The sequence below is a fragment of the Varanus komodoensis genome, unplaced genomic scaffold (genome assembly GCF_004798865.1).
Source record: "Varanus komodoensis strain SLA01 unplaced genomic scaffold, ASM479886v1 scaffold6_2, whole genome shotgun sequence".
NCBI classification, from domain to species: domain Eukaryota; kingdom Metazoa; phylum Chordata; class Lepidosauria; order Squamata; family Varanidae; genus Varanus; species Varanus komodoensis.
In genome coordinates this window covers 11,162,660-11,174,666 of record NW_025336346.1, presented here as the reverse complement: position 1 = coordinate 11,174,666, position 12,007 = coordinate 11,162,660, and the positions used below count along the sequence as shown (strand labels likewise).

General features: G+C 43.4%; 1 protein-coding gene across 1 annotated transcript in view; it reads left to right on the top strand.

Annotated features, from left to right (window-relative positions):
* Positions 1 to 12,007, top strand: part of EFCC1 (EF-hand and coiled-coil domain containing 1) — a 105,457-nt gene that overhangs the window by 70,155 nt on the left and 23,295 nt on the right. Inside the window, exons 5-6 of the mRNA XM_044451510.1 lie at positions 120 to 255; positions 1,133 to 1,298. Coding sequence (XP_044307445.1) covers positions 120 to 255; positions 1,133 to 1,298 — 302 coding nt within the window. The remainder of the gene's footprint in view (positions 1 to 119; positions 256 to 1,132; positions 1,299 to 12,007) is intronic.

Sequence of the window (12,007 nt, the reverse complement as noted above, 5' to 3'; positions counted from 1 at the left end):
AAACAAATGCTGCTTGCAGAAGGTGTTACAGTGGATCCTGCTAAGTCATGTTAGGTTTCCCATAAAAGGTGGGATATCATTGCTTTAAACTAATACCTAAAGAGTTTTTCTGTTTCCAGTGGAAGATCAGATGTTTCGTTCTGTGGAAGGCCAGGCTGCATCGGATGAAGAAGAAGAGAAATGGACAGGAGACCAGCAATTCCAGGTGGCTGAAGTGAAGAAGTTCCTTGCCAAACTTCCTTGTTGCAATAATGGGTATGTCTCAGTAAGAGATATATACATATTTGTCAGACATATTTCTGTGATTTAGGGAAAATGTACAGGAACAGCAACTTTTGAATAAGAAAATGTGATTCGGTCATGTGGAATCTAAATGGCATTAATACACCAATACTTACCCCCTGTGGTCGTAGAACATATGTTAATTAAATTGACCTGATTCAGGGAGGTGCAAGGGATGCAAAATTTCCATTCTGTCTTCTCCGGCACATATAGGATTTGGATGGTAAGTGCAACCATTCTGATTCAGTGCCAGTGAGAAATGGCAAACACTATAATCTTAGAGAGCATAACAGCATATTAGGAGAAAACTTGCATCCAAGCCTGGGAATCTTTACAGTTTCTTTGGCTGTCATTCACAAAGAGCAAGCTGACGCTAAACTTTGAAAGGGGCTTGCTTGTTAGCCGTACGAATGAATGACTGCTGTAGAAACTAATAGCTCAAGCTGCATGCATGATGCTCTGTCATTTGTATGCATAACTTTCTGGAGTTGCAAACAAAATTTAAGAATTGGTGGCCTTATCCTAGGGGAGGAACTCCTTTTAGAAACATATAATTCATCATTAGTTCTCAATGCCACGCCTTTAGCTATATGAAATAAGTACTTATTTCACATGATGCCAAGTCAGCAAGAATCCACAAGTTATAAAGTAGTAAAGGACATATTTTATTCCTTTCTTATGCAGACCAATCATGTATCTTGTATATTTTACCTGATAGTGTTTAGAAATGTGTTTTGTTTCTTGGAGTACCCAGTCCACATGTTGCATTGTGCTATGAAGACTGTGATCTCTTAACATCATCAGACTACAGGGTCTCACAGCGGAGTCATAGAAGTCTTTCTGCCAACAGATGTGATGACCCAACCATGAAGAAGCTGATGTCCTATTTTGGGAACATCAGCAGAGATGGCAGTGAGAACTCTATTGTGGAACTAATCAGGCGACTCTCCCTGTTAACTGAACAGCTTGAGACGAAAGGCCAAGAAGTGAAAACACTGGAAACCGATATGGAAGAGGTAAATGCCTCTGCGTCTTGCCTTTTCGAGGGCACGGTGGTTAAATTGAAGTGTGTTACTGCAGATTCGCTGATGTGCAAAGAGCCTCCTTGTTAAAAGAACCTCAGATCCCATGGTTTCTTTTCTGATTGCAGCTCCTTAAGTTTTGTCAAAAGTGCATTATATTTCTGCACTGCTGTGTTTATCAGGCAACTAGTTTCAGTTCTGGGATGATCAAAAGCCCTGCTGTGAATGCTCAGCCCTCACACCATCTTTTGGATCACAGTATAATTAATAGGGTCCTTCCACAATAAGATTGTAATAAGGCAGAAATCCCTCTTTCTGATGGACTCTTTCTCAACAAGTTTCCAAAGCACACACGTTCTTATAGTGGGGTGGAGAACTGGTGGCCTGTTAGGCCTTCTGGATTGTCACTCCCACCAGCCCCAACCAGTATGGAGCACCACAGATTTCCCTACTCTAGCCTTACACCACTGGGAAATTTGTAAACCTCCAGATACTGTTGGACAGCAATTCCTGTTGTCTCTCACCTTGGGCTAAACTGGCTAGGGCTGATGAAAGTTGTATTCCAGCATCCAGAGAAGCATACATTTTCCTCTGCTGGTTTACACTGTCGTTTGCTGGCTGACAACAATTCCATGGCGTTATCCTGACACTGCGTTTGGAATGCCTATTTGTATGTAGACACGAGCAAATGCAGACAGCGTTCTGCAAAGGAGCATATGTTCCTTGCACCCACTGCCTGTGCTCCCTCTCCCAGTCCAAGGACTGCTCAGGATGACATCCTTCATATGCCAATTGCCATTACGTGTCAGTCTTCCCATGAGAAAGGCATAGAGAGAATGACCTGGTTTTTCACATTTTCTCCTAATCTTTATGCCATGGACTATCTGTATATTGGATTTTAAATACTGCAACCATTTAAATACCTTCAACAGTAATTACCCAGCATCTCAGATCCTCTGAAACATCGACAATCTAGGCAAAAATAGCCTCATCCTTGATTATACATGATCAGCTTAATTTAGGAATTGCAGACAGATTGTCACTTTCTGGAGTGGAACTGATGTTGCACCTAAATGTCTTGTTTGTACATTCAAAATAATATCTTAGAAAGCAATACAAACTACAGAAGCCCAAAAGAAATCACTTCAATGACAGGAGGGTCAAGAGTAATAGCTGCATGCATAGATTGATAATTGATCCAATCCAAAAGTACAAAGGGCAGGAGATGAAAAAGGCTGTTAACTTTGATTCCTTTTTAACTGTGATTCAATATATAGAAATGGTAAATTCAAAGAGCCATCTTCCAAAGAAAACTTAATGGAAGTGTCAGATCATAAATGATATACTGAAGAAAACATTAGTAAATTCTAAATATAAGTTGCAAATATGCCAAGTCTAAGGCCAATAAAACATTGCTAGTGGCAAAGAGACTTTTGCTGGACAAATTAATCAAAAAGCAGAGCTACTTTCACCCACTGAGAAAGGTGCCTTTTATCTGGATATAGGAAATTAGCCACAAACTTTACTTGCAAGTCTGCTAAACTGCTCTTTCACATACCAGTGTACGAACAGTGGAAAGTTGCCTTTTGAAGGGGGCATTATCCCTAATGTAGATAGCAGATTGTTTAGATGCGACGCAAAACTGGTCTGAGGCTGTGTAAAGCTTATGTACACTTATGTGCACCTGCCTTGCCCTCCGTTCCACCCACGTGCAAGCTCACTTATCTCTTCTGGACCATTATTACGCCACAGTCTATCATTGCACGTTGCATCCAAAGGGAGCAAACTGCACCAAATCATAAGTGAAGGATGGAATTGGGACATGAGGGGACATAGCAGAGGGGTTAGCAAGTACTGGGCTTGATAAGGTAGCACCAAACCGTCATTTGGTCATTACACTGTCTCAGTTTAAAACTGATACAATACGACATAAATTCTTTATGGACTATGCTGTTGAGCTACAATCTGGAAATCCTCATGATCGACCTTGGGTCTTTGTCATGCCAGGAGCGTCTGCTGCAGCTTGGAGCATGGAGAAGCAAAGTGCATAGGAGGAAGAGGGGAGCAGGCCTGTAGAATCGCTTATAAAATCCTAAGGGTGCTATTTGAATTGTGGTTCCAGAGTAGCCTTCCCCAAGCCGGAGCCAACTAGATGCAACTCTCAGCCACCCACCCAGAATGCCTGGTTGAGAATGCTGGGCGTTGTAGTGCGACACATCTGGGGAAGACTGTTTTACAGTATGTTCCAGTAGCAGTTGTGATCTAATGTCAGCCTTCTGAGACACCCATTGCCATTCTGCCACTAGCACCACTAGAATCTGTAACGGCAACCATGGTTGAGGGGTGGGAAGCGTCAGGCCTGCAACCAGCCTGCGGTGATATGTAGCCCACCAAGGAAGTTGTCAACTTAAACAGGGACGACATTGTGCAGTTTGTGCAGTGGTTACAGCACCTTTCGATAGTGTTGATTGGGAAGCAAATAGACTGTGTATGCAACATGCACAACATGATAAGGGTGCTGGGAATTGTTGTGGCATTTCTTCATTGGCTCTGTTGTTTGTGCAAAACACAGGTAGAAATTAGCTTCTTGATTAGCTCAGAACTAATGGATGCATGCTTGCTCAAGAGCTAGTAATTGCTTTTGTTTATCTGTTCCAAAGAAGGAAAAACATGCAGAGAGAATGGAAAACTGAATACTAATGCAGAGCAAGTAAGTGTGTACAGGTTTCTAATGCAAGAAACTGACAGTGTTGCTCAAAGATACTATTTTTGAGGGTCCTTAAGGTGTTGTCCTGTTGCTTTACTAGATGGGGGGAAATGTCAGATTTCAAGAGGACTTAAGGTTTAGTATAAGCACATGGTTGGTTGGTTGATTGGTTGGTTTACTTATTCATTTCTATACCACCCAATAACTGAAGCTTTCTGGACAGTTTGCAACACATAAAATACAATATAAAGTACAAAAAAGAATAATATCATTCAAAGATTAGACTTTAAAATTTTAAATGGTTCAGGGTATCAGCAGCTAATGAGAACATGGACCCTGCTAACTAGAGAAGAGGTTGGGGGATGCAATAAAATAATTTATGCCAGATTCATGCTGTTATATTGGAAAGATGGGTAATGTCTAACACTGAGTAATGATGAGATTGTATTGTTTTTGTTGGGATCGAGACCAAGCAACTGTTTCCGGAGAAATTTGTCTGTTGCAGTAAAATCAGTAAAAGTTCTGTTGCACTATAGATATGTTAATCCTACTTAGAGAAGACCTATGGATATATATTATAATTACTTTTATTTATTGTTGTAAGCCGCCCCGAGGCTTCGGCGAATGGGGCGGCATAAAAATGTTTTAATAAATAAATAATAAATATGGAAATGAATGGGACTTGAAGTAATTAAGAGTGGATACAGACCCAAAAGCTGTTATGGCATGAGCTTTCATGGGCACTGTCCATGACAACTCAAGTCATATTAAGTGAGTTAGTCTTTAAGGTGCCACAAAACAACTATTCTGTTTGACTGCTATGAAAATAAGTGCAGAAAGTCAACTGCTCAAAGTCCATTCAAAAGCAATTGATCTATAGGTAGGTAAGACGGTCTACTTCAGTGGTTGCGAGCCTATGGCACGTGTGCCACAGTGGGCACGCAGAGCCCTCTCTGTCGGCACGTGAGCCTAGTTGCCCCAGCATTGCCCCAGCAGCCAAGCATCGGATACCAGTGTACACAGGGGCCATGCGCATGCTTGGAAAGGAGTAGCGGTGCCAGGCAATGGTGTTCTGAACCGCAACTCATTAGCCGCGACTCATGTGAGGTTTCACATGGCTGGTCAGTGTGCTGCCAAGTGCGTGTGTGTATGAGTTGTTTTTTTCTAAACTAAAAACTCAGTTTTCAGGTTTTCTTGCAGTATTGCCACTTTGCGATAAATAAGTGAGTTTTGGTTTGCAGTTTTGGCATTCAGTCACTAAAAGATTCACCATCACTGAGTTAGGGTTAGAAAAATAAGGTGTCCTGGCATGATGTTGATGGTTGGAATGTGTTTAGAATGGGCAGAAATTATGAGCTGTGCAGAAAAAGCTACTCTAGGAAGGCATTTTCAAAATCGCCCTCTTTTCAATGAAACTTTTGCCCAATATTAGGGTTCAGGGTGTGCACCAGGGTTCATTTACAGTTTGAAAAATGTGGTGTCAGGGCATGATTTTGATGGTTGGAATGTGTTTACAAAGAGCAGAAATGTTGGACTGTGCAGAAAAAGCTACTCTATGAAGGCTTTCTCAAAATTGCCCTCTTTTCAATGGAACTATTGACCTATATTAGAGGTAGGGCTGTGCATTAGGATAGGGTTAGGGTTCGAAATACAAGGTGTACTGGTAAGATTTTGACGCTTGGAATGTGTTTAGAATGGACAGAAATGATGAGCAGTGCAGAAAAAGCTAATCTAGGAAGGCTTTTTCAGAATCGCATTATTTTCAATGGAACTTTACCGCAGGGATTGACAAGACTCCTACAGAGAGGGGCCAGGTATCAGAAAGGATGGGAGGAAGGAGGAGGCTGGGAACTCCAAGGAAAGGAAGTGGTGGGAAGGAGTTGAGGTGCATGTACACCAATGCTAGGAGCATGGGTAATAAGCAGGAAGAGCTTGAAGCTCTCCTGGGAATAGGAGGGTATGACCTGGTGGGAATCACAGAAACTTGGTGGGATGAAAGGCAAGACTGGAATGTGAACATAGAGGGGTATCATCTTTTTAGAAAGGACAGGAAGGGAAAGAGGGGTGGGGGCGTGGTTTTATACATCAGGGAAGGGATAGGATGCAGTGAAATAGAATGCAACACAGATGGGGATTTGGCAGAGGCAGTCTGAGTGAAACTTAGGGGTTTTGACAGGGAAAGGGACCTGACAGTGGGGGTATGTTATCGCCCTCCAGGTCAACTTGAGACGCTGGATGATGTCCTGACAGGCCAGAGTCTGAGGATATCCAGGGGGAGAGACACAGTAATTATGGGAGATTTCAATCTCCCAGATATTACTTGGGAGACTCACTTGGTGGTGACAGCCAGGTCACATCGCTTCCTAGAGGCTATAGAGGGAGGGTTTTTCACACAGAGGGTCCAAGAGGCAACGAAGGGGGGAAACATCCTTGACTTGGTCTTGACCAATAGAGAGGACCTGATAGATGAAGTACAGATTAGGGGAGCTCTGGATGCACGTGATCACTCCATCCTTTGCTTTGAGATCAGGGGACTGGGGACGGGCAGCAGGTCAAGCATTAGAAGCTGGGACTTGAAGAGGGCCAACTTTGGCCAACTGAAGGCCAGACTGGGGAAAGTCTCCAGGGATAGGTTACTGGAAGGTAAGCGAGTTGAGGAGGGGTGGATGGCACTCAAAAGGGAGATTTTGGAGGCGCAAGCCTTGACGATACCTCTAGTTAGTAACGGGGAGGCGGAGGAGAGCACCGCCATGGATGCGAAAGGAGGTGGTTAGAGGGATTAGACAAAAGAAGGAACCTCCGTAGGAAATGGGTACTGGGGCAGATAGACAAAAGGGTATACTGGGAAGAGGAGGATTCCTGTTGCAGAAGGATTCTTCACAAGACTAAGACTGATTACGAGCTGAGACTTGCCAAGAATATCAAGAGCAACAAAAAGGGCTTCTTTCAGCATGTAAATAGGAAGAGGAAGGGGAGACAAGTGGTGGGACCACTAAATAAGGAGGAAGGAGATCCACTGACTGATATGAGGGAACAGGCACAGATGCTAAATGACTATTTTGCCTCTGTGTTCTCCCCAAAGCTGGATGGAGGAGATCCGCATAGGAGATTAGATGAGGCCGGGGATTTAGGGGCACAGATTAGCGTCACCCCACTATTAGAGTCACCCTCAGGGCATTGGGCATTACAAAGGCACCAGGGCCTGACAGGTTACACCTGAGAGTACTTGGAGAGTTGGCAGGGGTTCTCTCTCGCCCGCTGGCCTCCATTTTTGAGGCCTCGTGGAGAACGGGTGAAGTTCCAGAGGACTGAAGGGTGGCATCAGTGGTCCCAATTTTCAAAAAGGGTAGTAGAAGGGACATGGGGAATTATAGACTGGTTAGCCTTACGTCCATTGTAGGAAAAACAATGGAAAGGCTCAAAATAGAGAGAGATCTAGTGATGCTAGATAGGGAAGGGAGGCTGACAGCCACACAACACAGCTTCTGCAAGAACAGGTTCTGGCAGACAAACCTTGTGGAATTCTATGACAAGGTTTCGAGATGGCTAGATGGAAGGGATGCAGTGGATGTGGTATACCTGGATTTCAGCAAAGCCTTTGACAAAGTGCCCCATGATTTCCTGGTGGAGAAACTGAGGAGTTTTGGGATACACCAAAACACTGTCCGGTGGATTAGTGCCTGGTTCACTGACCGAAAGCAGAGGGTAACCATTAGAGGGGAATCAGCACGATGGCGGCCAGTGACAAGCGGGGTCCCCCAGGGCTCTGTCCTGGGGCTGATCCTGTTTAATCTTTTCATAAATGACATGGAAGAAGGGGTGAACAGTCTGCCGATCAAATTCACAGACGATACTAAAACTGGAGCAGTGGCCAGAATGAGAAGCAGGTACTCCAGATCCAAAAGGATCTGGACAGACTATGGAAGTGGTCAGGAGACAACAGGATGGCGTTCAATGTGGTTAAGTGCAAGGTCTTGCACTTGGGGCATAGGTATACGTGTCATAAGTACAGGTTAGTGGTCAAGAGGGTGAACGCCATCCTTGGTTGCATAGCCGGAAGTGTGGCTTCTAGATTGAGAGAGGTATTACTACCATTCTATATGACTCTGGTGCGCCCACAACTGGAGTATTGTGCTCAGTTTTGGGCCCCTCATTACAGAAAGGATATAGCCAGGTTAGAGTCAGTGCAGCGTAGGGCCACAAGGTTGGTGGCTGGTTTGCAGGGGATGGGGGATGAGGCGAGACTGAGGGAACTGGGTCTCTTCAGCGTGGAGATAAGGAGACTCAGAGGGGATATGTTCACAACATACATGTATGTGAGAAGTTGTCACATGGAGATGGGTAGAGATCTGTTCTCCCCTGCAGAAGAGGGAAGGATGCGCTCCAACGGAGCAAAGCTCAGGGAACCAAGGTTCCATTTAGATGCCAGGAAGCACTTCCTGACAGTCAGGACCCTGAGGGTGTGGAATGGGCTTCCACGAGAGGTCGTTGAGGCCCCATTGGTGAGGGTGTTCAAAGATAGGCTGGACATACACATGGTGGGCATCTCGTGAGCAGAGCTGGCTGGAGCAGGGGGTCAGACTAAATGGCCCAGGAGGCCCCATCTGACTCCCTCTGTTTCTATGTTTCTGTGTTTACCCCTATATTAGGATTTCGGGTGTGCACCAAGGTAGGGATAGGGTTAGAAAAAAGAGATATGCTAGCATGATGTTGAGGATTGGAATGTGTTTAGAATGAGCAGAACAGATGAGCTGTGCAGAAAAAGCTACTCTAGGAAAGCTTTTTCAAAATTGCATTATTTTCAATGGAACTTTACCCCTATATTAGGATTAGGGGTAATCCTAATATGTGCACCCGGGGAGGTTTCGGTTAAAAAATTAGGTGTCATGGCATGATGTCAATAGTTAGAATGTGTTTGGAACGGACAGAAAGGATGAGCTGTGCAGAAAAAGCTACTGTAGGAAGGGTTTTTCAGAATCGCATTATTTTCAATGGGACTTTATCCCTATGTTAGGGTTGGATGTGTACACCAGGTACAGTTAGAGTAAGAAACACAGGGTGTAATGGCATCGTTTTGATGATTGGAATGTGTTTAGAATGGGAAGAAACGATGAGCTGTGCAGAAAAAGCTACTCTAGGAAGGCTTTTTCAAAATAGTCCTCTTTTCAATGGAAATTTCCCCTATATTAGGGTTAGGAGTATGCACTAGGGTGGGATTAGGGTTAGTAAAACGAGGTGTCCTGGCATGAATTTCATTGTTGAAATGTGTTTAGAAGAAGCAGAAAGGATGAGCAGTGCTGAAAAGACTACTAAAAGAAGGTTTTTTCAAATTCGCATTTTTTTCAGTGGAACTTTACCCCTTAATTAGGGTTATGGGTGTGGACCAGGGTAGGGTTAGGGTTAGAAAAACAAGGTGTCCAGGCATCCCTTTGATGGTTGGAACGTATTTGGGATGGGCAGAAAGGATGAGAAGTGCTGAAAAAACTACTAAAGGAAGGTTTTTTCAAAATCACATTTTTTTTCCATGGAACTCTATCCCTTAATTAGGGTTATGGGTGTGCACCAGGGTAGGGTTAGGGTTAGAAAACCGAAGTGTTACACCATCGTTTTGATGGTTGGAACGTGTTTAGAATGGGCAGAAAGGATGAGCAGTTCAGAAAAAAAGACTCTAGGAAGACTTTTTAAATATTGCCCCCTTTTCAGGGGAAAATTCCCCTATGTTAGGTTTAGGGGTGTGCACTAGGGTAGGGTTAGGGTTAGAAAAACGAGGTGTCATAGCATCCTTTTGATGGTTGGAATGTTTTTACAACGGGCAGAAATGATGAGCAGTGCCGAAAAAGCTACTCTAGGAAGGCTTTTTTCAAATTGCCCCCTTTTCAGGGGAAATTTCCCCTATGTTAGGGTTAGGGGTTTGCACTAGGGTAGGGTTAGGGTTAGAAAAACGAGGTGTTATACCATCGTTTTGATGGTTGGAACGTGTTTAGAATGGGCAAAAAGGATGAGCAGTGCAGAAAAAAAGAGTATAGGAATGGGCAGAAAGCATGAGGAGTTCAGAAAAAGCTACTCTAGGAAGGCTTTTTCAAAATTGCCCCCCTTTCAGTCAAAATTTCCCCTATATTAGGGTTAGGGTTGTGCACTAGGGTAGGGTTAGGGTTAGAGAAACGAGTTGTCATAGTATCGTTTTGAAGGTTGGAACGTTTTTAGGATGGGCAGAAAGGATGAGGAGTGCAGAAAAAGCTACTCTAGGAAGGCTTTTTCAATATTGCCCCCTTTTTACTCAAAATTTCCCCTATACTAGGGTTTGGGGTATGCACTAGGGTAGGGTTTGGGTTTGAAAAACGAGGTGTCATAGCATCATTCTGATTGTTGGAACGTGTTTAGAATGGGCAGAAATGTTGAGCAGTGCTGAAAAAACTTCTAAAGTAAGGTTTTTTTCAAAATTTCCCCCTTTTCTGGGGATATTTCCCCTATAATAAGGTTAGGGGTATGCACTAGGGTAGGGTTAGGGTTAGAAAATGAGGTGTCATAGCATCGTTTTGATGGTTGGAATGTGTTTAGAATGGGCAGAAATGGTGAGCAGTGCTGAAAAAACTTCTAAAGTAAGGCTTTTTCAAAATTGCCCCATTTTCAGTGTAAATTTCCCATAGATTAGGGTTATGGGTGTGCACTAGGGTAGGGTTAGGGTTTGAAAAACGAGCTGCCATAGCATTCTTTTGATGGTTGGAACGTGTTTAGGATGGGCGGAAAGGATGAGGAGTGCAGAAAAAGCTACTCTGGGAAGGCTTTTTCCAAATTCCCCAATTTTCAGTCAAAATTTCCCCTATATTACAGTTAGGGGTATGGACTAGGGTAGAGTTAGGGTTAGAGAAACGAGGTGTCATAGCGTCGTTTTGATGGTTGGAACTTGTTTCCAATGGGCAGAAGGGATGAGCAGTGCACTAAAAGAGACTCTAGGAAGACTTTTTCAAAATTTCCCCTGGTTCAGGGGAAACTTCCCCTATATTAGGTTGAATTTTTTTTTTTAGGTTGAAAATTTTTATTTAAATAAAAACATACTGCAAAAGTTACAAAAGGCACAAAAAATGCAACATTACAAAAATAGAAAAGTACACCATCCAATATTTATAAGGTATCAAAATGCCAAATGTACACACATTTACAGGATTCCCAAGCTTTACAAATCAAATTTACAAAAAGAACATTCTACAGACTTCTCCTTGATAGGTTCATACCATGTGTCTCAGCAACATGTATGAGCAGTTTACGTACATTACGTGATCGGGGCATGAGCCCCACTCAACCACAGCCACAGTTTCCTCCACCGACTGGGCGGCATCCTCCCTTTTTCCTCGCGGCTCAACCAAAAAATCTTCGCTTGGACAAATTTGACTGAGCCGGCCATGTCAGCCACCTTTTTAGGGGCGTGCACTAGGGTAGGGTTCGGGTTTGAAAAACGAAGTGTCATAGCATCCTTTTGATGGTTGGAATGTGTTTTAAATGGACAGAAAGGATGAGGAGTGCCAAAAAAAGAGGTGCTAGGAAGGCTTTTTTAAAATTGCCCTCTATTCAGTGGAAATTTCCCTTTTTTCAGTGTTAGGGGTGTGTATTTGTTTAGGATTCGAAAAACCAAGTTTCATATCGTTGATTTGATGTTTGGAACGTTTTAGAATGTGCAGAAAGGATGAGCACTGCAGATAAATCTACTCTAGGTAGGCTTTTTCAAAATTTCCCCCTTTCACTGGAAATTTCCCCTATATTCGGGTTAGGGGTCTGCACTGGGGTAGTGTTGTGATTAGAAAAACAAGGTTCGTATCATCCTTTTGATGGTTGGAACACATTTAGAATGGGCGGAAAGGATGAGCAGTGCAGAAAAAGCTACTCTAGGAAGCCCTTTTCAAAATCGCAGTATTTTCAGTAGAAGTTTACTTCTTTTTTAAGGTTTGGAGTTTGCACCCGGGTAGGGTTAGGGTTAGAAAAACGAGGCATCCTGGCATGA